This window comes from Molothrus ater, chromosome Z (genome assembly GCF_012460135.2).
Source record: "Molothrus ater isolate BHLD 08-10-18 breed brown headed cowbird chromosome Z, BPBGC_Mater_1.1, whole genome shotgun sequence".
Classification (NCBI taxonomy): domain Eukaryota; kingdom Metazoa; phylum Chordata; class Aves; order Passeriformes; family Icteridae; genus Molothrus; species Molothrus ater.
In genome coordinates this window covers 62,066,604-62,094,308 of record NC_050511.2, presented here as the reverse complement: position 1 = coordinate 62,094,308, position 27,705 = coordinate 62,066,604, and the positions used below count along the sequence as shown (strand labels likewise).

The 27,705-nt window shown below is 40.0% G+C and overlaps 1 protein-coding gene across 1 annotated transcript in view; it reads right to left on the bottom strand.

Annotated features, from left to right (window-relative positions):
* Positions 1-6,111: 6,111 nt before the first annotated feature.
* TRPM6 (transient receptor potential cation channel subfamily M member 6) overlaps positions 6,112-27,705 on the bottom strand; it is an 84,629-nt gene continuing 63,035 nt past the window's right edge. The window contains exons 34-40 of the mRNA XM_036403779.1: positions 17,242-17,307; positions 14,541-14,827; positions 14,188-14,270; positions 13,469-13,674; positions 11,536-11,587; positions 7,138-7,244; positions 6,112-6,233 (exon numbers count right to left, since the gene is read on the bottom strand). Coding sequence (XP_036259672.1) covers positions 6,112-6,233; positions 7,138-7,244; positions 11,536-11,587; positions 13,469-13,674; positions 14,188-14,270; positions 14,541-14,827; positions 17,242-17,307 — 923 coding nt within the window. The remainder of the gene's footprint in view (positions 6,234-7,137; positions 7,245-11,535; positions 11,588-13,468; positions 13,675-14,187; positions 14,271-14,540; positions 14,828-17,241; positions 17,308-27,705) is intronic.

Genomic DNA, 27,705 nt, shown 5'->3' with positions numbered 1-27,705 from the left:
AAGGACAGAGAGAATGTTTGGTGTTTGCCAAAGTAAAGCATTCATTCTTGTGTTGTTTAGCATCTTGGTGACACTTGGAACATTGAATAGACGTACTTTCTTTTCTGTAGGAGATGATTCTCTGTTTTATGGGAAATGAGCATGAGATCCAAGTAACTCCTTGGGGTCAGTAGAGGTTAAATGAGAATCAATTAGCTGGTCTATGATCACTTCTCAGAACGGTCATTTGAGATCTGCTTGTGAGCTAAATAACTTCTGTCGGGTCACCTGAGGTGAACCTGAGGGGTCAGTTAACCTGTCCTATAGGGCTTATCTGGCACCATCATGAGGCCCAGGTATATGCAAGGTCTGTTTGAGGTTAGCTAGGCTTTTGTTTGGAGCCTAGGATCATCTGAGGCCAACCTGACAAACAGAGATCTTGACAGAATTGACATACCTCTGACTTTCACAGAGGTCCTTTAAAGTCACCACTCTTCTCCTTTGGAGGCAGGGCAAATATTTAAAGTCTGTTTGGTATCCAATTAAGCAATTAGGATTCATTTGAGGTGACCAGAGGGCCTGTTAGGGTTCATGTGAGGTCAGTGCAGCCTTTGCTCAGCACCCAGTCATTCAGGTAAACCTCAGATCCAATTAACTCTTTGGTTTGTCATTTGACATCAACCTGCCCCTCACTTGGTGCCAGTAGGTCAGTCACAGTCCTTGACTCCTGTCTGAGGTCATCTGAGTTCAACTGAAGATGCAACTCGTACTGCAGGGTCATCTAAAGTCAACTCTCACAGTCATGGCACAGTTCAATTCAAGAAAACATGAGTTTAAGTCACTTATGGGAGTCACTGTAAGATCCAATTGGCTTCATTTTTGAGCCCCAAGGCTGAAATGTTGACCTCATCTGAGGTCAAGATACTAGCAAATTAGATAAAAGAGGTCACCTTGGGACTATATGATAGCTGGTGATCTGCTTGGGGCCATCTAAAGTCAATGCCTGGGGTCAGCTTTACACTCAGTAAATTTCCTGGGATCACACTGGTCCTTGTTTTCATTCAACAAGTTGTTTGGAGTCCTATTCAGAACAAATTAACCTGCAGATGTGTCATGTGATATCAACCTTAATTCCAATTAGCTACACCAAGTAATTATTGAGGGTGAGCCTGGGCTCCTTTAATGCATAGAGGCCACCTGAAGTCAATCCAGATCACATTTCCTTATGGTTGCTCGAGGCCAGCCTCATATCCATTTATTAGGACAGGAGGAATACGTGGCCATTCCTAGCTGACCACCCTGCACCTCCTTTGCTCTCCTTAGCAGTTGCTGACCTGTTTCCTGCTCAGACGTTTTCAGAGGGCACATTAACACTTCAAATGTCATAGTAGGGGTCATCTGAGGAGAAGCAGCTCTTTCTTCATCAACAGGTGAGACACCTGCTGAAACCAGGCCATCCTGACTACACTGTGCAAATGTGTTTTAGTTCATATTGCTGCCTCATGCTGCAGACCACAGAAACAAGATGACATTGTCAGTATCTCTGTGGGACAAGACTTCAGTCAGGAAAAACAGCAGGAGAAGCAGCTCAGAAGTCAGACTGCTGTCTGTGCCTCAGCTTCCCCTCCTCTTCCTCTTCTCTCCTCCTCCCTTCTGCCACCCTTACATAGGTTGGGATACCTGCAAAGTGCCAAACCTAAATCATATTCTTTTCAGTGGCAACCTGAGAAATGAAAGGTTTTAGCCATTTACCTAAATCTTTGACACAAAGATCACAGCCAGACTTCCTTTAGGCAACAAAGTTACTCCTTTCCTGCAGAACTTTTCCCTGATTTTTCTTCTTGAACCTTAAGCACATTATCACGACTGAATATTAACATCTAAATGGGGTACCTGGGGTATTTTAAAGCACTGGTTTGTTTTCTGTTCTGCAAACAGAACCAATGCTGTGGAGCAAATGGGCAGAGGACTGTAACTGTTAACACACTCTTCAGTGTCAAACAAGAAAATAGTTTTTGCCTAGTTTTAGTTTGAAATTTTTTTCCAGAAGCAATTACCATGAATTGGGAGATCAAACTGTTTTCCAGGATAAGTCAAGATATGATGAAGACAGTGAAGAAAAGCATAACAGATCTTGCAAATGATCTAGCAATAAGGGAAGCACTGACGACTCTGGTGTGGCCACAGTTGATGAGAAGGTCCAGGCCAATCCAGACTGGTTTTTCTTTATCTCTGGGAACAATTTTTCAGCAAAAAGTAACTGACAACAGCATCCTAAGAACAGAAAACAGATATAAAATGTAGCAGATTTGATAATTGATTGCTATTCATTTATGTCAGCTCCTTGTTTATACTTGTGGCTATACAGGCTTTTCACATCAGAGAACTAAAATTACAGTAAAAAATAAGACTGTGATATTAAAGCAGTGACATCTATATTTCTAAAACCTGCAAGACTGATTCGATTTACCAAGTTTCCTAAGAGTTGAGCACACATCTCAACTAACACAAAATAAATCCAGACTTTACTGAACAACTAATAAGTAAATTAAAATATCTACTTGCTTCTTCTGTAAATTAAATTTTGGCTTATGAGACAGGTGTAGAAGTATTCTTGCTGTATTGACTACAAGAATAGAAACTAATACTACTGCAGAACTAAAACAAAAGACGTGCTGGAAACCATGTGATAAATATAGAATAGATGTTTATTACTTTGAGATTAAAGATAAAAATAACTGCATTATTCTCTGTATGTTATTTTCCCCTGTTTCCCTTAGTGCTCAGAAATGCTATTTCATTTTACACCTATCAAGAACAGAAACATTATGAAAGTGTTCTTTTATTCTTTAGAAATAATAGGAAATAGACCGACAAAACTACAACAAATACAAGTCCATTTCTAGAAAATACATGTGTAATATCCCTTTTGAATTTTATTGCATTAACAATAAATTAATAACCCCAAATACACCACAACAATGAATAAAAGCAAAAAAACCCAAAACTTCCTGAGTATGAGGTTTTCAATTTCTGAATATTTTTCACATGTTCAAGCTACATCTCCAACGTAGCAGATGCCAAAATAACATTTTGCTGTGGATAATCCCAAGTGAATTCCTAAGTAAGCTTCTTTTAAGCTCATATTAAAAAGTGAGCTTATAAATACTCTGGTGGATTTTTTGTTTTGTTTTGTTCTTTCAAAACTTTACTGCCTGACTTATTTGAACAAAGTAAACAGGGCTTTTTCTTCCTGAACCCACCAGAATTATAAAAGAAATCCCTGTATGTGCTTTTCAGCATAAACAAATATTGACACTAATAATCAGAAACTCCTGTGGTTTGGTTTGACACACGTGATTTCCTCTTCTACTCTAGTTGTTAAGCAGTTGGAGAAAGAACCTGACTTTCACATCTTTCATTTCACATGAACCCAAATTTTACTGTGAGTGGGCCTTTCTGCTGTCACCTTAAAAGGCTGTTGGGGTTTTTTTTTCATGTTTTCAGTAGGCATGTGTTTCAATCTAAAGTCAGCATTTAGAAATCAAAAGACAATTTAAAGAATGTACAGAACTTGTAGTAAGAACGTTCTCAAAATTTTTTTTTAATTATGTTCAAGATAATTTATTACTGAACTATAAAAGGGAGGGGAGGAAGGTCTTCAATCATATACTTAAATTTAAAGTTTAGTGAAATGTGAATCAGCACTCCCAAAAAATGTAAAAGGAAAGGTGAGGCATAATTCATCAGCCAGCAGATTTACTGGACTTCTTGAATTTAGTGTCTCCACATTTGGAAAAATTAGTGCAGGGATAAAAATATACAGTGGAACAATTTGAAATGCCTCTTTTTCTTGTTTCATCCACTTAACATTTCATGCTGAACAAAATTAAATAGCTACAAAATTAAATAAACTACATTTTAACACAGATTAGTATCTTGCAAGGATCCCCATTTCATACTGTAGTGTAGTATTTACCTTGACAGATACTGACAAGAAGGAATAAGATTAATCTGCACTGAGCTAGCTCTACAGCATAAAAATTCTCACAAATGTTGCTATGAATGCAGGAGCCACCCACTCTTGCAGGCAATAGGAGCATTGCCAAGAAAAGGTCATCTGATTTGTGCATACCTTCAAAACTTGTAAGAAATGAGAAGTGCTCAGGCCCAGCCTGGCCTAGAGTTTTTTGGGGTTTTTTTTGTGCATAATATATATATGTGTTCTAAATTTATGGCAACATTTCAGGAAAACAACACTATTAGGGCAGGAGTTACATTGTCTTTGACTTTAAAGACCTATCCATGAGTCATTTAACTTAACTGAATTCAAAGGCAGACAAATAGTTAGAGATTCTTGAGAGAAAGATCTTTCTTTAAAGAAAGATCTTTAAGATATTTCTTTCTTTAAAATGTATATGTATTCATATAAGCAGATATCTCCCTAAAGTCAGATTTTAAACTGATACCCACAGGAAGCAGAATTACTACCTTAAGGGATATGGACCAAAATTCACCCTCAGTTTGCAGAGATGCAATCAAAGTACCTCTTTCACAGACAAGCTAAGTTTTCTGATATATTGGCTTGCTTCCAAAAAGAAGAGCCAAAAGAAACTATATATTTTGCAAAATGAGAAGTATAATCTGATAGGGAAAAATATGGGAGCGTTCTATCAAATTATGTTAAAAAGAAAAAACAGTAGGAACCTCTTCTAAATGCTCTCAGAAACTGAAAGCATCTGAGCCAAACATTGTGTAGATGATTACTCCAATGACTGTTTACAATGCTGATCACTTCAACATCAATATAATAATCAATATAAAAACTGGGGACACGTAACTTCCAAATCCTATGTATATGTGGACACTTACTAAATATACCAAACAAATCACAGATCACAATAAAAAGCCCCCTTACAGCTTAAAATTTACTGTGAGCTGCAGTGGAAATATGATTTCTTTTTTTTTAAATTCAAATATAAAGTTTTGTAATGACTAACATTTGAACATTAGTTTTTTTTTAATCAACACCAAAGTAAAAAGTTGCTTTTAATGGTTTAACCTGTATTAGAACACCAGTTTTGTTAGAAATACTTCTGCCGAAAACTTCTTTTCAGTCTTTATTCTAAAAAAATCATATTGCACAGATTGATTTTTCTGTTTTCTGATCTTCAGCTGTTATCAGAGGACATCAACAGAAACAAATGTGGATGCTGCCTAATATAATTGCACCACTGTTAGACAACAGTCCTACATTCTGCCTGACATTAACAACAAGTTAAATACCAAATGGAACATACTATTCTTTGTGACTTCTAAAATCTTTCTTCCAATTGCAACTTTAAAACATTCAGAAGCTAAAATATTGTTAAGACAGGCAAGTCCTAAAAGTCAGATTATATTCAAAATGTTTGTATTAAATCCGCAGAATATTCAACTTGAGAGAGTATATTCAACTTGATGAGAAAAATTGATGGTTGTGGGTCCAATAATCTGCTGCTTTATTGTGCAACTTTTTCTTAGTATGTGAAAATATTTGAAGAAAAGCTTCCTACAAAATTTTTCAGTCTGTCGTGACTACTGTTTAAACCAAAACTTTATTCTTGGCTTATTTATTCTTGGTTTATCTCTGCATCAAAATCAATAATAAAGAGAAAGTAGTATTTCTGCAATTTCCTGAAGAGCCTTTTACACTCAAGAAAAGTGAGCATGGGGCTGAGTGTGCTCTGACTGAAAATGAATTATTTGCACGCGTACACATTCATTTATTTAGTAAGGAGCAGAAAGAGAAACAAAATTACTACCACTTGGAAATAAATTTGTCACAATCATCTTCCTAAGAAAATATAACTTGGAACCATGACCCACATCATCAAAAATGGCACTGATGAGAGAGTTCATCCAGGTAAGGGGTGACCTGCTCCTGGGGATTTGTTAATCTCTACAAGAAAGGCCAGCACAAGAGAATGCAAGGGGAGTAAATAAAGCTGATTCTTTTCATTCCTTGTCTGTAGGGTCTAGCTAGGGCAGACAGATGCTGCACTCAGTCACCTGTATTTTGTTATTTTGGACAAAACCTTGGCAGTGATAAAGAACAGGTTTTGAAGAATGCAAACACATGAGCTCTCTGCTTCACAGCTGTGTATCACACTCAGAAGGCTTATCTGCATCATCAGCTTCTTCAGTGCTTGCTTCCACTTCTATTCCAAAGGCTGGACCAGCAATTTCCAGTGTGTAGTCACTTCTTCTCAAATCTATGGCAGGAAAACAAATTCAATAATGCAGCCAAGTGAATGTTTGAAAAGCACAAACATCTCAAGCAGTGTTCAACCCAATAACTCATGGCAGTTTATTTGATGTTTCCAGGAGGAAGAAAATCTGGAGCAAGGCAAATAAGAAGCAGGGAGTTGAGAGCCCTGGGGAACTCAGTGGTGTGAGCCCATATGAATGAACCTTCCCTGATTGTATTCATTCAGCTGATTTTCCCCTCTATTATCTCCAGCTGCCACAGACAAAAATAATCAAACCAATAACACTGCAGTTTCTGTTTCAGAATAAAATAGCAATTATTACTTCATGTAGGCCATGAAGGGAAGGAGCTTCCTCTACAGAAAAAAAAATATCAGTGGCTGAAAGTCATACAGAAAGCAATCTATTTTGGCTTTCAGTCTTTAAAACGTGCCACACATCACACAGAAGCACATTCTACCAAATGTAATGTGAACAACAGGCAATCCAACCAAGCCTAAGTAGGGGCTGCAGCAGAGCCAGAAAACCTCCAGGTTTTCCCCAGCTGATGCATTTTCATGCAAATTTTCTATTGTTACTCTTTCTTACTGTAAAAATTATTGCAGATAGTAGCTGTAGTGATGATCCTGGAAAAATGGGCTCCCATTTAGCAAAGAAAGGGAAAAAATTCAATGGGAAGAAGCTTTCATGCTGAATGCCAACATCAGGTTGATGAGCTCCCACTCTTACATGGATGTTAGGCAAAAGAGCAGTATTCTAATATCTGCCCTTGCACAGGAAGACTATGCCTACCTGAGTCTTTCAGCTCAATAGAATTTCAGTTCTTGTCTTTATAGCACATTGAGACCTTTACTTCTTTGCACTTGTAAAGTTATACATAAATTAAAAATTAATCTTTACTTTGCATACCGGGAAGTTTCAGCTTTCTGCAGCAAGAATTACAACGATGCTTTGCAATGAAGTTTCTTATTGCATCTTCTCCTAGGTTTGCTGGTCCAAATACCATTTTTCCAGACCTAAAAGAAATATTCTTAAAAAATCAGTGAATCTAAAATGAAGCAATTAAAGGGGAGGGAGATGATAACATTTTTAATTTTTTTAATCAGTTAGCCCTTTTTATCAAGACAATCAAAGGTTAATACATATTAAAATTTTCTTAGATATGAGACAAGAAAACTGTCAGTTCCAGTAAAATATTAGCCTACATATATCCCACACTACTTTTTTTTTCTCTAAAGGCAGACACGACAGACCCATCAGTCCCTACTAAGAGGCTGAAAGGAAATCTGGGCACAGTGACATTTTGATGACATTTGCCATAGTATGATTCTGCTGCAGCCACAACTTTTTCCCAAGCAAGTAGTCTGGTTTCAGTTTTGATGCAGGGTATGTGAGAATAAAACAGAGCTAACAAGGACTTATTTTCTCTTCAATTAAAACCAGAAATGCAAAGTCTAGCAGAACCCTAGCCACAAAAACCTGCAGCATAGAAAAATGAAAAAAAATATTAAAACCTCAAAACCCACAGTATGCAGCTGACAAGCAAGGTTTTAAAATTTATAGTCTTCATCCTGTGCTCATCTCCATGTGTCAGTTCTCTGACCAATTAATCAATGCTACTAGGGGATCCATTTGTGGAATTATATTGCATATTCTGAAAGAAACTGCCACAATTACAAACAGAAACCACCTCTATCCACACACGTATTGGAAGTACCCCACAGTTACCACAGATTCTTAAGGTAGTCTGAAAGCTGCACTGTATTTTAGTTTAACTGCACCTTTACTCTCAAGAATTTGACAGTCTAGACACTATGGAACACAGCACACAAGAAACACTTCCAAAGAAACTTTACAAATACTAGTATTTTATTTTAATGGTATGCAGAGTGGAAACAGCACATTTCCAAATCTGAAATCAATTACAGCTCTGAGAAGCTATAGAAAAAATACTTTATCAAATCTATCTGTAATTCACAGTAACAAAACTATATTCTCTCTAAGGAAAACAGCGTTCAAATATGAAACTTCTCCTTTTCACACAAGACAACAGCAATGATTAACCGAAACTACTATACAAAATTTAGTATCTTTCTGTTTTCTTGCAGACACTAGAGAATATGTGTCTCCTGGATCCTGTGAAGCATTCATCTAATCATCTTATAATGCAAATTAATACATCAAACAAGGGAAGAAGTGAATTATCAATCAAGGGCCATACTTAAATAACTTTAAATAACATGATGCAGTATATCCATTTCTATGCTTTTCTGGAATCTGATGAAATGCTATAGAAATAGAGTGTGCCTAAGTATTTGCTTGAGCAGTTATAGGAAATTAGGAAGACTTTGCTAATTTCAAGGCCACACAACCACTCTGATACCTCCTCTAATCTAACCATTACTCCAAGCAAGGTGAAGCAAGTAAGACAGAATATCTTCTCACACTGTTTTGAGATAAAAAGGTATACTCTCTGTAATACACATCAAGTAACCTTTCCTGTCTACTCATTATAGACAATGCTTCATGAGGAATACTGCATTTAAATTTGGAAAATTATTTCAAGGAATCTGGGGATAAATGGGAAATGATCATCAGCCTAGAAACCATAACATGTAAAGATTAGGGAGTGGTTTAACATGAAAAAAAAAAGATTGAAGGAGAAGACTGTTGATTTTTTTTCTCTGAGTTGTCAGTAGGTAGCATGAGAAAGAAACATTTAAATTTAAAAAAAAAGAAAAAAAACCTAAACAAAACCAAACAAACAAAAACAGGAAAAATCTTTCAGGCAGTGATAATATCAAACAATTGGAAACAAATGCTCTGTGAATGTATCAGCTCTTTTCAGTCTGAAAATCAGAAGACTTTTCTTCATCTCTGAATGTCATATAATATCCCTGAAAACTCTACCCTCATTAACTTTGTTTTGGCCTTGCAAACTAGCACATGTTACAAAAAGTACCCAAAGTATTGCTTTTGAGGCAATTCTTCCCAACATTTGGGTAGGGCAGAAGTCTACAAGGACTGTGTTAAACCCTGCTGTTGTGCCTCAATTATTTCTGTTTTAAAGGAAATCTTCTTGTGAATCTCATATCTGTACCACTTTATCACTTCATACATTCTATGAAGTTCCTGTGGCCAGATCTTACACTGATTTGCACCATCTCAGGTTCTGTCTGAGCTGTCACAACATTAGGCATACTTTCCAAACAGATCTATTATATTTGTCTTGACCTGGATATAAAACCAAGACATAAAGCTATCTTTATGGACTACCACAGACCTGGAGGTCACACTTTGCCATTGCAAAGACCTTTCCAAAACACAATATGGGATGCATGAAATAAAAGACTTACATGACACATGACAGGAAAATGACATGAGCCAATAAATTGATGGAGTTAAAAGAGCAAAACATAAATAATTTAACTATAAGTAAAGCTAAAATTTCAATCAGCCCCATAAGTCAGGAGTCATCTATTTTATCCTAGGTTTTCAAGAGAACATGAACGCAAAGTATCTTTTGAGGCAGGTTTTGATCTTATCTAAGTATCTTACTTACAAAAGAAAACTTAAAATACATCTTGCCTCTGTCAGAAATGTTTCTCCTATGGGCAAATGAAGGTGAGAGCAAAGACAGTGCTTTTACAGTGTAATTCTTATTACTCTTTTAGAAAGCATTTCTTAGAATTGGGTATCTACTTACAGAAAACACCACAGTTTCACTGCCTTATTCCTATATAGCCCTAAATCAAACAATATAGTTTCACTAGTTGCTGTTCTGAAAATTTCCCTGAATACAAGAAAATCAAGCTGGGTTTGATGAATTAATCAACACTTGCTCTCTTACTAGGACTAACTATTTTGCAGATGATAAACAATAAAAAGTCCTAAAAATAAGATTGGTAAACAAAATTATTTAATAGCAAAAACAATAGAGAAGAACACTAATAAAAATAAACTTCACGGTAATTAATGTAGGTAAATATTATCCTTATGTTAAAGAGGATAAACTGACTTATCTTGTGAACTACTTTGGTCAGTGCCTCTCTGCTGTTTACAGCAATAACTATTACTGTTTATGTGACCACTGACATTAAAAATCTACTTGAACAGTAGCAAATCAGAATTTCATACATCTGTACCTTAAAAGTATTTGCTAAATTCTTGAGAACAACTACATGATTGACCTCTCTGCATCTCTAACTTGAGCTATCTATGTGCTTCTGTCATGAACATATGGTCTACTTAGGGCAAAGACTTTGTCACTGAGAAGCACTCAGCATATCTTTGCTCTCATATATTTGTTGTTTTCAATATAAATTTTATATGTACAATACACCAACAGTCATAATTAAACATTAAGACAGTCGTTTATTAATTATCTTTTTGAAATACTGATTATGGTCCCGGAACTAAGAACTTGCTTACAAAATCAACTTGGATTTCCAAGTTGTAGGCAAGTAATCTGACATTTCTACAGTTAGTTGCCCTTTATATTAAATTAGACTATTTACATTTGCATCTCCCTACCTTCCTATCTTCCAAACATGAGACTTCCCTTCAATCAAACGGCACAAGCTGAGCAAGGGTCAGTCAAGATGAGCACCAGAAAGGGGAGGGGCAGGGATGTCAGGGCAGATCTGGAGAGGGGTGGGGTTTAGGAAGTGTAGGAGAGCTGTAAGAGAGCAGCTATCAACAGCCCTGCTTCTGCTCTTACTGCAGGAAATAGCGCTGAAGAGCAAGGTCACAGCATGGGAGAACAGCCATGGCTCTGATTCTGAAATTTGATTCACAAAGGCAGACTGCTGTTTCTGTGTGTCTAGTCTATCCAGTTTTTTTAAGTTCCCACTCATGATTTACCATCTTCATATCACATTTCTGAAATCATGCTACATGCTTAAGTGCAGAACTAAAACCTATTGGAGAGGGGCATGGGGCCCTCTCTTCATCCTCTTAAGCCATTGTGGCCCCATATACTCCTAGAAAAAACTCAGGGGAAACTGGACTGCCATATTCATATCCTTTGTACAGCTCTGTGAAGAGATTGCTCCCAGCACAGCAGCGCAGACCCTCCCAACTTTCATACACCTTTTAGCCCACAGTGAGAGCTGGGACACTCAGAGTCCTTCAAAGCATGGGAGAAGACCCAGTCTCTCTATTGGCATCATACTATCATTTAACTCAAACACCATGTGAAAAAAGAAATTAAAGCCTCCCCCACAAAATATAGAAAACCATCCTAAATATGCAGACTGCTGGCTGAATGTCTGAAATGAATGACAATTTCAACAGAAAGAAACCTACTTTTTATCTTCAGGTTTAATCACAGATGGATCTGTAAGGTTTTCCCCAACACCTACAACAAATAAACATTTTGTGTGTTACAAAGGAAGGTAGTCGTGATTTCATAATCTGGCACTTAACAAAAGATGTAATTAACCATTTAATTGATATATCATAAAGTGTCATAGTTAAAGTGGCCATGAGCTAGAATGAAAATGCTATGAGTATAAATATTTGTAAAGTACTGGCAATACAGTTACAGTTCTTCAGCTCCTTTGAGGTTAATTTATTTGTAGATGGAAAGTGTATGAAAATACAATATATTGAAGCTCAACTAACTAAAATGTGACCAACCAAAACATTGTTATTTTACCTGGAGTAAAGGTACTAATCAGATACGGATCTTACCAATATCAATAGAGCTACTTTCAGACACACATTCTCTTCAAGGTAACAAACACAAGAAGTCACAACTTCATGATGTGCAAATATTTGCATCTGTTATCCCTTTCTCCATTCGGGTGGCGAAGGAAGCATATTAAAGAAATAATTACATTTTGATACCTATGTTGCAGTTTTCACCAAACTGATTAAAGTATACTACCTTTAGAAAATAATCTTTTCTTGAATCTGAAAAAATTGCTGTGCTTTTACAATAATGAAAAATATATGGTCATATGACCATGTGATATGTAATTTTTTTTTTTTTATTTCAACATGGTAACTTTAAGTTTTGCAACACAAATAAAGATTCTGGAGACAGGATAATGCTGCTGAAATACCCCCAGACTGCAATATAGGCCATTTCAGTTGATGTAAATTAGGCAAAATGTGTATGTACATATATGTGTATGTGGAGATGGCCATGGTATTAAATAGTAAATTGTTATCTAGATCCATCCTAGTAGAACTCCAAGGAGAGCAGCCCTTGCACTTTTCCTGAGTTTCAGATTTAGAGAATTAAACATGAGGCAAAAACTAGAGCTGATCTCTGTTTAAGATGAAAACTGAGATTTACATAGATGTTTATATTCTCCATTTTTGAGCCAACACAGTTGCTCTGGAGTTTTGAGAGTTATGTAATAAGCCTGAGCAAATTTCATTCAAATTCTCATAGGCTATGGCAGAGACACATTTATTCTTTCTGTATAATTTTTTTTTTTATATGCAGCTAAAGCAAATCAAGGCAAGGATGGAATTATAAGCTTATTTTGCATAATAAGTACGTCTTTTTTGTAACTTACAGCTTCTGGATGCCGTAAAATATAAATATGTTAAGTCTCTGGCTACCCATAGACTTTTCCCTTGACAGAAATGAAAAGTGATAGTGTTTATACTGTTTTATGGGTGATGTTCATCTGAACATTGTCAACTGTTTTATCTCCTCAAAATATGCCATCTTCCCACGTACATATGTACAGTAAAATGATCACATGCTCTTTGAAGGAGTCACTAGACATTGTGAATAGCATTCAGGTTTACAGCTTATTTAAACTGCATATGGATCTATTAATATGAACAATAAAAAATGCAGAAAGTTCACACATTTTTGACAGATTTACATACATATTGTGTGTGTATGTACCCAAGTACATTTGAATCTCTGTATTGTTTATACATTTATGAAAATATTTATTTATGAAAAATACAACTACCTTAACTGCGGAGTGCCTTTTTTGGAGCTGGATGAAATGTTCCTGCAGTTTATCTAACTGCTCTTTTGGTCTTTCAGCCTGGAGGCATTTGAAGCAGTATTATTTTCCCATTACACCTACATTAACCTAGACTGTTTCTGTGGATTTTCATTTATTGGCATCACACAACAGATATCCAGAGGTTTTTTGAGCTTTGCATTTTCTCATCTAAGTGAGAATTTGGCCCTCAGTACTAAAGTCTCTTTTGAGATTATTACTTTTCATCTGGTTTCAAATAGCAGTCCTATGCTAGCAGTCACCTTGCATATCCAGGACCAGGAGCTCCCCACGGGTGTAGACGTAGGTCCAGTGAGAGAAGGCCAGCATTAGCTCTTCCAGCAGGCTGATGGGAGTAATCTCATCTCCATTGTTGTTGTTGTATTTCCGAAATTCACCAGTCATGTACTTCTCGATGGTCAACCACTGCTTTGCTGAATGGCAGTAAATGAGGAAAACTTCCAGGAACCTGTAAATATAAATATTGTCTGTCAGCAGCTGGCAAGGTAACAGTCAGCAGCCATCAAGATGCAGAGCAAACATACCAAAAAGGAGGACATGTCTTCTTTGACTGGAGCATTTTCAACAACAGTAGGTAGGTACAAACAATAGAGAGAACAAAGGCTTTTTTGGTCTGACAACCCTCTAAAAAAAAGCACCTTATCAGAAAGTATAGTTTATGGACAAACAACATAATCTGATTTACCCTAGTGCACTGTAAATGAGCCACATCAAATTATTTTAGTTAATTATGTAAAAGGCAGTTCTTGCTTAAGTCTATGGAACAGAATGTTTATTTTTCCACCACATGTAACTATGAAAACAAACTTCAAAGCTGCCTACCTTTCCTCTTAAAAGTTCATTACCTATCCTTAGACATTATCATTGGTACTGCATTATCATTCCAACCTACAATGGAAAAGGATGCTGAAAAGAGAAACTTTAGGGACTTTCACCTAGTACCTAAAGACTTTGAATTTACCTTGGAGTATAGGGAATAGTATGAGGCTTCACTTGGTTGAAGGTATAGATTAACTTCTGGGCAACCCTTTGCTGTTGAATCTCCTGAAAAAAAAAGATAATATTATAAACATTTCATGACACCTTTCTTCGTTTTCATGAAGAAAAGTGTCATGAATTTTTCAAAAAAATGAACAATCACACACACACACATACCCTGATTATCTATTTTTTACAAATGGGAGATACAACTTCCTCAAAACCTTTTTTCTTTCCAAAAGATAACATCAAAACACATGTCAACCTTGTTGAAGACATTAATAAGTCTAATATCAGGCTAGGCCTGATGTGTTGTTCCTTCAGGTCTGAACTCACCCTCAGACAGAGATGTAATACTGTGCCATGGTGAAAGATCTTTTGCCAAGCTTGAACCACCTCTGGCAGGAAAGACTTCACAATAAAAACCTGTCCCAGCTTTAATACATCACTCTCAGACCAAGTACAAATGACCTTCATGGCCCTCCGCAGACCCCCATCCATCTCCTCCCGTGACAGGACTTGGATCATTGCAGTTGTGCCACACTGGGACCAGGAAGACATGCTTTTATCAAGATTCATAGGTGAACTCTCTTCTAGCTGATAAACTGTCACTTCCTCTCCAGCTTAAATAAAAAGAAGTTTTGTTAGCAAAAGTCACTGGCAGAAACAGGAGAGAACAGCACTTTCATTTGGTGTCTTTAAATAACATACCTATTTACACACCTTTCTAAGCCACACTTCTTTAAAAAGAGAACTTTTTATCATAACTGTTCATCTGTCTGAAAACTTCCCCAGCCTAAACATACACTATTTATTCTTCTACACATTCATTCTTCTACTATGATAATAGGTGGTCCAAGCATCTTGTCTTAAGCCTCTAAACAATGATAAATTCAAGACCTCCTGGATTCTTCCACACAAACATGGCTCACTGATACTCTAGTCCATAGCAGTCATTTAAAAGAACATATTTTTAAAGGGTCACCATTTTTATCTCCAGTGTGCAAACTCTAAATATCTCATGTGTAATTCCCTCTCTTTATGCACTTATATGGAAGGAGAATTTTTAGTAAGACTTTTAAGTTAATCTGTGGAACACTCCCTGAATTTTTCTTTTAACTCTGTGTTTCACAAAGTAAACCCCAAAAAGCAACAAACACCAAAACAAACTTGCAGGAGCAGAACATCTGAATTCAAATCTTAGTCTAAAAACAGTTTAAATAATAGTTTAAAATAAATCTAGGGGGAAAATCATAACAACAAGGCAAAGAGTTTGTAATAGTTATTGAATATTAAAGGGATTTAATTTTGTAGTTGATGCAATATGGGATGTAGTTGAGAGTGCCACCTTTTGCTGCAGAGAGCTGAGTTTGTTTCAAAAATTGTGACTTGGCCATGATGTGATGAGCCAGGGAAATTAAATTGAAAAAGACATTTCCAGAAGAACGAGCTAAAGCTTGTTCAGGAAGCTCATTCAGAAATTATCAGGAAGCTTACAGTTTTGGTATTTTAAACTAATATTTTGATTTTTTTTCTAGAAATTCCAATGTTATATGAAATGATGAAATGTTTGAGGTGTTCTGCTCCTGCTCGTAACACTTTTTCTGCAGCAGAACCTAGTGACTTTTAACTCAGTTGCACTCTCTTTCCCCCGGAGAGTTGTAGTGGCATTCCTCTTGCAGCAGAATCAACAATACTTTTGTGTTGCCATTTGTAAACTAACAGCAAAGTAGACTGATTTTTTTAAAATCTGGCTTTCCTTCCTACAACTCACATAATTTGTAACATTAATTAATAAGAAATAGGTTTTCACTGGGAAGTGTGATGAGGTAACTAAATTGCCAAAATAGCAAAGACCATAAGCAATTACAAGTTGAATTCAGACTTGTAGATTTCTTCCCCACTTTTGAGCTTGCCTTTCATCAATTAGCACAAATGCAGATGCTGCTGAATCCAGTAATTTAGGCACATTTTAATCTAAAATAAAGCAACTGGAAAAGTCAGTACCTTACATAAAAGACAGACACTTGAATAAAGATAGTATAACTAGACACATTTTTTTAATCTTACATTAAGTCTTTATTTTATTATCTTTTGACAGTTTAATACCTAGAAAGCTCTTCTGGGAGCTTCAACGATTAGAATTCTCAATATCGCCATGGCTATAGTAATTATCTACAGCAATCAGGTCCCAAGAAATCCTATGATGCTGCAAGTATCAGCAATTAGTTGCTGTGAGACAAAGTATTCTGCCTATTGAGAAGGCAGCATCTAGATATCAAGAGTCTAGAGGCAGACCTTCTGCTATTGTAAGCCAATACTGCACACTATTTTCAGAACTCTTCCCAAAAATATATGGATTATGCTCTACCATTCTTCAGTTACAGCAAAGATTTTTGTCCTTGACATTAAAGACACTAAAAGTTTTCTGTGCCAGATAAAAGGATAATGCTCTTAAATCAGTACTGGTTTTCTTCTTGATGGCATATCCTATACATAGATTTACATATGCATCTGTGTTTGTGTCAGTGTGTGTGAGAGAGAAACAGAAAGAATGAAGTTATCAAGGTTAAGGGGAAGCTTCTGGCTGTCTTCAGGTATCCTAAGGATGGATACATAGAAGATGGAGTTAGACTCATCTCTGAGGTTGACAGCAGTCACGTGAATACTAACAGATACAAGATACAGCAAGGGAAACCCCAACAAATACAGACAGAAACCCTGGATTCATGATTAGGTCAATCAAACAATGGAAGAGGTTGGCCAATGAAAATGAGGAGTCTCCATTTATAGACAAAATCAAAATGCAATTCACAAGTGCCTCAGCAATCTGATCTCAATTGACCATGGAAGGACTTGGAAAAGTTGACCACCAAAAGTCCCTAACTACAGCACAACTACCATTCTATCTTGTTTTGTCTCTTTCAGAAAAGAAGAACTGTTGAAATAAATCCAAGACAATTTCTCAAACACCGTTTTTAAAAGATAATGCACCAACTATTTATAAAGCAAACATAAGCTAGAAGTTGGTACTCACCAAAGAGCTGGACTGGTGTAAATGGTATGGTCTGAGCAAGTCTCATTAAGTTGTTTCTTTCAACAGCTGCAAAGAACAAAGATTTCACTGCTAGATTGAATAAACAAGCTGGCTAAGTTTCAAAAATGCTTGGCTGCACTTTACTGTAGTGTGCAAAGCCAAGGAGGAGGCAGCAGTGTGACACTGTGTCACATCTGATCACCATTTGCTTTACCCAGACAGCAGCTCACCTTTGCACACTGTTGTATTTCAGGAATGATATTCCCCAATTTGGTGTTCCCACTGAAACATGTCAAACCATGCACCGTTCTCTCACTCTTCCTCCTCCCCCTCACCTTGCCTCTGCTGGGGCTGCAGAGGAGAACGGAAGGCACAAAGGCTAAAGATCATGGGTTGAGATAAGAACAGTTTGCTGGAAACAGCAGCGAGATAAGGCAATGAACAGCAGCAACAAACTGATGACAAGAGGCACAAAAAATTAACAATTCACATGGAAAACCCCTGACAAGACAGCACTACCTTGAACCAGAAGGGACCCCTGCTCCCCAGAAGAGATTCCCTTCCCCCCAAGCCTTGGCAATGACCTGACATAGTAGAGAACAACCTCTGGGCCTAGCCAGGCCCCTGGCTGGCTTCTGCAAGTCATTAACCCTGTCCTAGTCAGAAGCAGGAGAGAAAGATACCAGAAATTCAGCTGGCATTAAAGCTTTGCATCTGGAATCATAACCCAGATTCCAAATTCAGTCATTACTCTCACACAGGCTTCAACAGGCTTCAGTCTCTTCTACACGATTAACGTCAGTGTAATTTATAGTGACAGCTGACAGTCCAGGTCTCCTTTAGACATTTCAGAAGTTAATATACCCTAGGAAATGGAGATAAATTCTTCACTTTTCCTCTTTTAAGAAACCAAACATCCTTTAACAACCCGGATGCAACTGCCTCAGGCCTCAGCTGTACTACTTGTCCATTTAGGGGCAGGTTAGGTGTAAACATCTGCAAGACCCTGGAGATGTGCATTCTAAAAGAGAGAGTTTTCAGTGGTGATGAGTGCTAACTAACTGGTGACAAAGACACAGATTTTTAAAACCAACCAACTAACAAACCAACCAAAACCAAACCCCAAAACAACTGGAAGGAAATGCAAGAGGTGAGCTGCTTTAGTAAGATATTTCTTGATACCCAGAAGCCATGAAATTAGGTCTGCACTCCATTTTTTCAACCCAAGCAAATTAGGTTTGTTTTATTCAATGCTCTGCCAAAGCAAACTGGAGAAGGAAGTCTCCTACACTCTTGGGGAAGAAATAATGAAACTATTTTAGTCAGTGGAGAATTAAACAGTTGCGGCAGACTGGCACTGTAGAAAAGACTTCAGTTCTATTCTCCCATGCATGATGATGGTTAGCTAAAAGTCAGAAAGTACTCAGGTTTACCAAATTTTGTCAAGATAATTCAACACAGATTAGTTTTTCTGTATCACCTACACCTTTTCCCTAGCTGAGGCAAATAGTAGGATTCCACAGAACTCCAGTCACTTGCCAAAAAGAAGTCAGATACACCCTTCTTCTGTACCATGTCCTTCATGACCAAGTCACACACCTTCCAACTATATACATAGATAGAGATGTATGTGTACATAAGCACTGGTATGTCCATAATGAATGGCCAAGATATCTCTTGAGTTCTTTGAGTCCATGGCTGTGGATTCTGTCTGTCCTAGATGTCTTCCAGGGCAGGAGGGCTGGTGTGCTGTCAGGTGGTTTCAAGCTGCATCACGAGCTCATGACCAGTGTATCTGGAGCAGTCCATACTCACTGTCCATGGTAGTTATGGCACACAGTGCCAGTGTCATTCAGCAACCAAAAATACACACACAGTTTGACATTACAGACTGTTCTCACTCAAAAATCAAATCCCCTTCAGGTACACATCCTGTTCCCCATGCATCTACATTTCTCCAAAAGAGCAATCAGGTCATTGAACAAAAACATTCCCATGGGTGGGTTTGACTTTGCTTGAGACAGGCTAATGCAAACTGACTTCCAAAATATATTCTTTATATGCATCACAGGGTCTTTATCCCCTTCTACAGTACATGAAGCTTTTGGTTGAGCTCGATTGGTGGAGCCTCTAGTGTTAACTAACCAGGTGGTTTTTGCTAAATCTAGATACCAATATTTGAAAGTCCCACCAATGTGGTTTGTAGCAATCCATTTTATTGTTCAACATTCCTAGAGGCTGGTGCATGACAGAGAACAAGATACCCATTTTGATACTGTACTCTCTGACCCAGAGTTCTATGAAGCTGTTTTTGAAATGGGCCCTATTGTCTGACTGACCTATTGATGGGGTGCCAAGACAGTGTTCTGGGCAATGGGGTGAGGCACAGGGTGCATCTCTGCCATCCAGTGTTTTTCTCATTGTATCTACATGGAGCTTGCCTTGGCACATGTGCAATACAATGCCAGGCCTCTCCATATTTATATTTTAACCATCATCCCCCCATACCACAGAGGCTTTATCCCCTTTTCATTTCAGCACATTTCACGTTATCAATAATGTCCATGGTTAATAGTGTCCATGGTTAATCCACCCCTCACTCACGAGCCCATCTGTATTGCTGCATCTCTTCCCTGACGACCTGGGGTGTCATGGGCCCAATGAGCCAGAAATAATCACCCTTATGATGCCAGCCCAGGTCCACCCAAGACACTTTATTCTTGGCAGCTGTGGTAGTTTGACAGGAAATGTGTTTTTTGGGATGCTATGGTTGGGCCAATGGATGTTCAGATTTTATATTGGCATCTAACATGGCCATTAGGACATGGATCCGCCTCTGAGAACACGGGGTTAAAAGCAGAGCTCTCCCTTGGGAGGCTCTCTTGGGTTCTGGTAAGGAAAGAGTTTGGGTCTCTCCCCCGTCCAGCTGCTGCTGCTGGGCGGGGCAGGGGAGCCATGTGGCTGGGTGAGGTAGGCCGGGGCCTGGACCGAGAGGGGAGGTGAAGAGGATCCGAGGATGGAAGGGTGGGAGAAGCACCAGGAGGCATCGGGCAGCTCCCCTAAGAGAGAGAGAGGGTACAGCCTGTGCCTGGGACTGTGCTACCTTGAAACTTGATAACATGTGCCGGCAGCACGGCTGAGAAGAAGAGGAGTGGGGAGGAGGATGCAGCGAGAAGGTGTCCGGCCGCTGTGGAAGTTCCTGAGAAGACAGAGTCCGAGTTTTTAACCCTTTTTTTGGACAATGAAAACTTTGCAGAACATTAACCTTTCCTAGAAGAGAGATAGAGATGAAATGGAAGAAGGAAATGTGCAAGTGCGAGAGAGGTCTGGGCGAGTGAGAAATAGTGGAAGAATAGAGAAGAATCCTAGTGGGAAGAATAGAGAAGAATCCTAGTGGGAAGAGATGATGGAGTGGCTTTTGCTGGACTCTTTTTGTACAGCCATGGACAGAACTATGTTCCTTGTGATACAGAGACTGCATCTAGGGGGAGGCAATGCCTCAGAACCAGGAGGGTTCAGTGTGGGTACCCCTCGGCCCCAGGTGGTGAAAAAATATGGGGGGGACAGGTGTCCCAAAGGTGAGACTGTGCTCTTTTTGGAACGGGACAGAGCATCCTTAAAAAGACAACCCTAGAAGCAGCTCTGGTCCATGTTCAGTGGTGAGAGCACTGGACATGAGAGGAAGAGGTCACGATGGCAGATATACTCCGGGCAGTGCCACGAGTGACACGGAAACACACGAGGCTTCAACTGTGTTTCCAGGGGAAGCCCATGGTACAAGAAGGACTCTTCTTCTCTTGATGAACTGAGGATTGATTGTCTGAAGGGTGGAGCTGGACCAAGAGTTGGTGATTTGGGGAATAGATGTATTGTATTGGAAATTTGGTGAGGGGAGGAGGAAATGTATTTGTAAGGTTTTCATTTTTCCAGTGTGTGTTCCTTTTTATATATAGTCGTAGTGTAGTTAATAAAGTTTTGTTTTCTTTATTTCTAAGTGGAAGCCTGCTTTGCTTATTCCTGGTCACATCTCACAGCAGAAACCAGGGAGAGGGTATCCTCATGGGGGCACTGGCATTGTGCCAGTGTCAAACCATGACAGCAGCCCAATCCACCTGTCCATTGTTTTGATGTTCTTCAGCAGCCCAGCCCTTGGGGGTGTGTGCATCTACACGATGTGCTTTTACAGCATCTTCTCTGATAAGCACCAGTGTCTTTCCAGAGCTCAGCAGCCCACATGGGTTTACCTCTGCACTACCTATTTATCTTTTTCCATTGGTCCAGCCACCCCTGCAGGGCATTTACTGCCATCCACAAGTCAGTGCAGAGGTGCAGCACTGGCCATTTCTCTCATTCAGCAATATCTAAAGCCAGCTCGATGGCTTTCAGCTCTGTCACCTGACTTGATGCACCTTGTCCCCCCATAGCTTCAGTGACTCACCGTGTAGGACTTCATACAGCAGCTTTCTGGTTTTGATGGGAGCACCCTCCAATAGAGCAGGGAACATCAGTGAAGAGACCATATAACTTCATTTTCTGGTAACTGGTTAAATGCTGGGACATCCTCAGCACAAGTCACCTTTCCCTCCCCTGCTTCCAAAGATATTCCAAAATTTTCATCTTTGAGCCAATTTGTGATGACTTCCAAGATTCCTGGGTGCTTGGGATTTCCTGTTGAAGCTTGTTGTGTGATCTGAGTGATGCACTTATTCCATGTGTCATCAGTGCCATGATCCGTGGCGGGACTTTCCTCTCTGAACATCCAGCCCAGCACTGGCAGTCAGGGTGCCAGGAGGAGCTGTGCTTTGGTGCCAAACACTTCTGAAGAAGCTCAAATATCTTCATGAGCTGCCAGGGTCTTTTTCAGTTGGAGTGTGGTGGGCTATGAGTCCTTTGTATTCTTGACTCCAGAACCACAAGGATCATTCTCAAGCCTCCATGGGTGCATATTGTCAGAGACTCCAGGAAGGACCATTCTCCTCATCTGCAGTGTAGAGCAGTTTTCACATCTTGTCCAGTCCTAACTGGCCCAAGGGCTACTGCTACAAATTAATCTCCTGTTTAATTTGTTTAAGAGCTTGTTGTTGTTCAGGATCCCATTTGAAATCATTCTTCTTCTGAGTCACAAGATAGAGAGAACTCACAATCTGACTCTAATATGGACTATGCATTTGCCAAAAATTCACAGTATGTAGGACAGTCTGTGTGTCCTTGCTGCTGCTTGGTGGGGGCATAGCTGCTATTTAGCTGACTATGTCCATTGGAATCTGACAATGTCCATCCTGCCATTTTACTTCTGAAAACTGAATTTCCAGCACAAACCTTACTTTGACTTATGGCACGACTGGCCTTCAGGATGATTTGAATTATCTTCTCCCCATTCTCAAAAGCTTCCTCTGCTGTGTTGTCTCACAAGTTGATCTCATTAATGTATTGCAAATGTTCTGGAGCCTCTCCCTTTTCAGAGCAGTCTAGATCAGTCCAACACAAATACTGTGGCTGTATTTCCACCTCTTGGGCAGCTGGTTCCAGGTGTACTGGACATCCCTCCAAGTGAAAGCAAACTGTGGACTGCCCTTTACTGCTAAAGGAATAGAGAAAAACAAATTTGCAATATTGATGGTGACACCACTTTGCTGTCCTGGACTCCAGCTCATACTGAAGTTCCAGCACGTCTGGCACAGCAGTGCACAGTGGTGGTGTGACTTCCTTCAGGCCGTGGTAGTCCACTGTCAGTCTCCATTCCCACTGGACTTACATACTGGCCAATTAGGGTCATAAAAGAGTGAGCAAGTCTTGCTGGCCACTCCCTGACTCTGCAGCTCAAGAATCACCTCATGGATGGGGTCATGGAGTCCTGGTTGGTGTGATATTGCTGATACTGCACTTTTGTGAGCCATCAGTACCTGTTCTTCTTCAATCCTCAGCCACCTCACAGCAGAGGGGTCCTCTGAGAGACTAGGCAAGAGGTTCAGTCACCCAACTTCCTCTGTCTCTACGGCTGTCCCAAAAGCCTAATTTTAGGGTCATTGAAATACCCTCTCCTGAGGCAATCTGTGCCCAGGATGCACAGGGCCTCTGGGCCAGTCACAGTGGGGCGTGTTTGCCATTTGTTCCCAGCCAGAGTCACTTCAGCTTCCAGTACAGTCATGTGTTGGGATCCCCCCGTCACCCCAGAAATAGAGATGGATTTTGCCCCTCAATATCTTGATGGCATCAAGGTACATTGTACTCTGGGGTCAAGTAAAGCCCAATACTCTTGTGAGTCTGATGAGCCAAGGCCATGACATCCACAGAGTCCAATAGATCTGATTGTCCCTTTCCCCTGGACGAGGAAGGACCTGGCTGAATGAAAGACCCCTCTAACTCTGGTCAAAGAACGGTTCACTTCTTGTAAATACAAGCTGAAAGTCCCTTCAAGAGGACTGAAAGTAACACCAGCCCTCCTATTCTGTCTGAGGACATTCTGGAAACTAGAGTGACATTTGGTGGTTGTTCTTCCTTTCAACTCACATACTTCAGCTGCTAGGGCAGAGGTGGGTTTTCCATCTCACTTCTTCATGCCCTCTCCATGGTCACACACAGAAAAAACCCAGGTTGCCTCATGGTGTGTACCCTCTCTTGAATATGGGGGTACTTGCTCCCAATAGCAGAGACTCTGGTCCATACTGGTAAGGCATGGTAAATTTCCTCTTCATCTTGCTTGATGGACTACTAGGCAAATTCACAGATGACAAAAAATGGAAGGAGATGTTGACTCCCTCAGTGGCAGGGAGGTCCTCCAGAGAGACCTTTCCACAGCCAAGGTGCAGGCCAGTAGGGCGGAAAAAAAGATGATCTTCATATTGCCAGAGCTAAGTAGTCACCATTCCCTCACACTTGACAGAAGTTGCCACTGAGAGTTTCTGCTCTATCCTCAATCCCTTTGTCAATGCCCATATCCTGGGACAGGGATCCCAGCTGATTGGTTGCATTACCATAGAGTTTCGTATCATGGGCTGTGATACACCAACACCAGAGCCACCAGGTCAGCAGGGACTCTCCTGATTGGTGGCTGAAAAATTTTCATACCTTGTAGCTAGGGGATGATTTTCTCCATTTCTTCTTCCCATTCTGAGGGCCCTGCTTCCTCTTCAGTATGCAAACTTGTCTGGGCTTGAATTTCTTCTTTTGTATAGGAACAACTGGTACCATCATGGGTTGTTCCTGGGGTTCAGCTGAAGTTTGAGTGGCCACAGTGCCTGTTGTTCTGCTTTCCTCTTCTTCCCCCTGAGGGTGCAGTCTAGTGTTGAGAGCAGTGTCGGATAAAGAGTAAACAGGGCCCTGGACATTGCAGAACTCTGTGTTTCTCTGTAACTGCCACAGCATTTTTCTTTCAAATATTCTGCCACTTTAACAGGGTCCTGTAGTTGTTCAGGGGTGAACTTCCAAGCCATTGGAGCAGAATAATCCTTCAAAAGCTGGCCCATTTTCTCCCACATCACAGACCAATCATGACTATCCACCCTCAGGGTAGATCTCTGAAAAGCCCTCTTAAGAATCCCTTCTTCTAATCAGGGTGTAAGACTGCACTGAAGAGACGTGGCAGACTTAGCAACCAAAGCATGATTTCCGTAATATCCAAAGGGAATTTTAAATCCTCCAAAGCTGTTGTAACTGGTCTCAAGAAGGAAAAAGGAGTGAAAAGCTGGGGAAAATAATCCCTGTTCTGCTCACAGACTGGGTACAATTATTACAGAAACACAGTATCATACAATATGCAGAGGGACCCATTAGGAAGCAGACCCATTAGGATCATCAAGTCCAAATTCTGGCCCTGTGCCTGAGAGCCACACTGTGTGCCTCCAAGTTCTTTGTGAGCTCTGTCAGGCTTGGTGCTATGACTGCTTCCATGAGGAGCCTGTTCCAGTGCCCAAACACTCCCCAGGTGAAAAACCTTTTCCTGATATCTAGCTCAAACCTGACTAATGAACCTCTGACTCAGTTTCATGCCAGTTCATTGAGTCCTGCCACTGGTCACAAGAGTGAAGAGATCAGTACCTGCCCTTCTGCTTCCCTCCATGAGGATGGTGAAGACAGCAGTGAAGTCAACCTTCAGTCTCCTCTTCTCCAGGCTGAACAGACAGCTGCTGACCTCAGCAGCTCCTGACAAGGCTTCTGCTCCAGGCCTCATGGCCCTCTTCTGGATGCTCTGTAACAGCTTAATGTCTGTTTCATGTTGTGGTGCCCAAACTGCACACAGAACTCAAGGTGAGACCTCACACCACTGCACAGCAGAGCAGGACAATCATGTTCCTTGACCAGCTGGAAATGCTGTGCCTGCTACAGGCCAGGACATGGTTAATGGTTTCCTAAAGGCAGTGCCTGAGGTAAGGATAGAAGACCAACACTGAATATACATCACAAATGACCCTCACTGCTCTTGAAGCTATCATTTCATAAGCTGATATCACACAGTTCAGCAACAAAGCAATCCTGATCCCTCTCCCTGCTCTGAAAAGGTGTGGGAATACACAAAATTAGAGGGAAAATTAGAGGGTTTTGGGGAAAGCTGCAAAAGGCAGGCCTCAGATACAGCAGGACTATGAGTAGAGCTAAAGCAACAGCCATGAGTTAGGTCAGAAAAATTATTTAAACTGTAGAAAAAGCAATGGCAAATAGAACAATGGCCTGTGTATTAATGCTTGTCTGAATAGCTCTCTAAGCTGCAGAAAGTTTATCTAGCAAGATATTAGGAAGGTTAAAGCTTAATAATGGAGCTCTGTGCATTGCGTTTTAAGCCTTACAAGCAGGTATTGTATTCGAAATAAACAAGCATTGTTTTAACCAAAGGTACGTGTGTTTATGGTGATTGAACTACTGTCAATATGCTTTTGCTTTGTGTGATTGGTCAAGAAGCTTATAAAGTAAGTTGTAACATTAAGTTTTTTGGCCTGCTGCCTGGATTGTGAGCTGCTGGCATCTTCCCGTTGTCATAATAATGTAATGAGACTGATGCTGAAAAATAAAACAGCTCGAGGCGCTTTCCACAGCAGCCCCATCTCTTTCATGTCTGTAAATAACCCCCCTTGCCAGCGTCAAAAAGGAGCACCTCAATGGGCACATAGTGCCTACACTGAAACATACAGGGTTAGGTGACATACCTAATACAACAAGTACTTGTTTACCTCCCACTCTTACCAGATCTGTGGTTATCTCAGCTCTTCATGTTTCACGTGAAACACCAAATAAGGTTGTTGTGGTTTAGGAATGGTGCTCCCCACATCACTGTTCCCACTGAAACATTCCAGACCAAACACTGCTTGCTCATTTCCCTCCCTCTCCTCCCAGCTATGGAATGGAGAGGATTGGAGACACAACAGTTAAAAACCATGGGTTTATATAAGGTCAATTTACTGGAACTGACAAATGGAAACAGCAATGAAATAGGAAAGTGAAAGTAACAGCAGCAGAATTTATAACAGAGGGTACAAGAGAGGCAAACAATTCACACACGAATACTCACTATAGAGAAACCAACAAACAAGTGAACCTCCACTACCCCAACATGAAGGGACTCCATTCTCCATCACCAGAAAATTATGTGAATTGGTACTGAATAACTGTCAGGACCTAGCCATGACCCCATCTGGCCGGATACCGACCCATCGTATCTCACCCTGTTCATAAATTCCCTCCTTCCAAAGAAGCAGGCTCTCTGGGAAAGCCCCTTGCAACCTGCCTAGAAGGACTTCTGCTATCTTCTCATCCTCCTCCTTTCACAAAGGGCTGCTTCTGCATCCTGCTCCTGCCAACTCCAGTACAGCAACACACACTCACACTGTGCTGATGAGATGTCTTGACTCCAGCTGCCTTCATTGTCTGCCTGGTCAGGGTTAGAAGCACCTGAAGATTTAGCAAGGTGTGACAGGAAAATCCAGACTTCCCCTGCACAGAGTACTGTTTCTTCATTCAGGCTTCTTGCCAAAATAACATCAGTAACATTGTTATATCTCCCTAACTTGCAGCATATTTCTCAGGCAAACACCTTCAAAACTTCAGAGAGCCAACCAAATACTTATGGATTTGTCTTTACCATGACTGAGTTATCAGGAAGGGGGAGGGAGATTTAAAACAAGGCACTCCTAGAAGTAGGAAGCAACCTGGATGCCACTGTTCTGACTGTCAATGGATGAAGGCAAAAGCATCGTCCAAAGCAGAGAGTGAACCAAAGCAGAGAGTTAACCACAGTAGAGCTGTGTTTCTTTGCAGAGGAACAAAAAAGCCATGGTAACAAACTCTGGAGATTATGGAACTTAGGGAGTTTGTCAGCAGCTATCCTTCTTTTAAGATTACCTCTTTAAGCAAGATGTAATTGGAGATTATTGAGTCCAGAAGGGCAGAGAAAAGGGCACCCATGACACATCCACCCTATGAACTGGGGTCCCCATTTGAGAAGATCTGCACTTCATACTCCAGTTTAAGGTT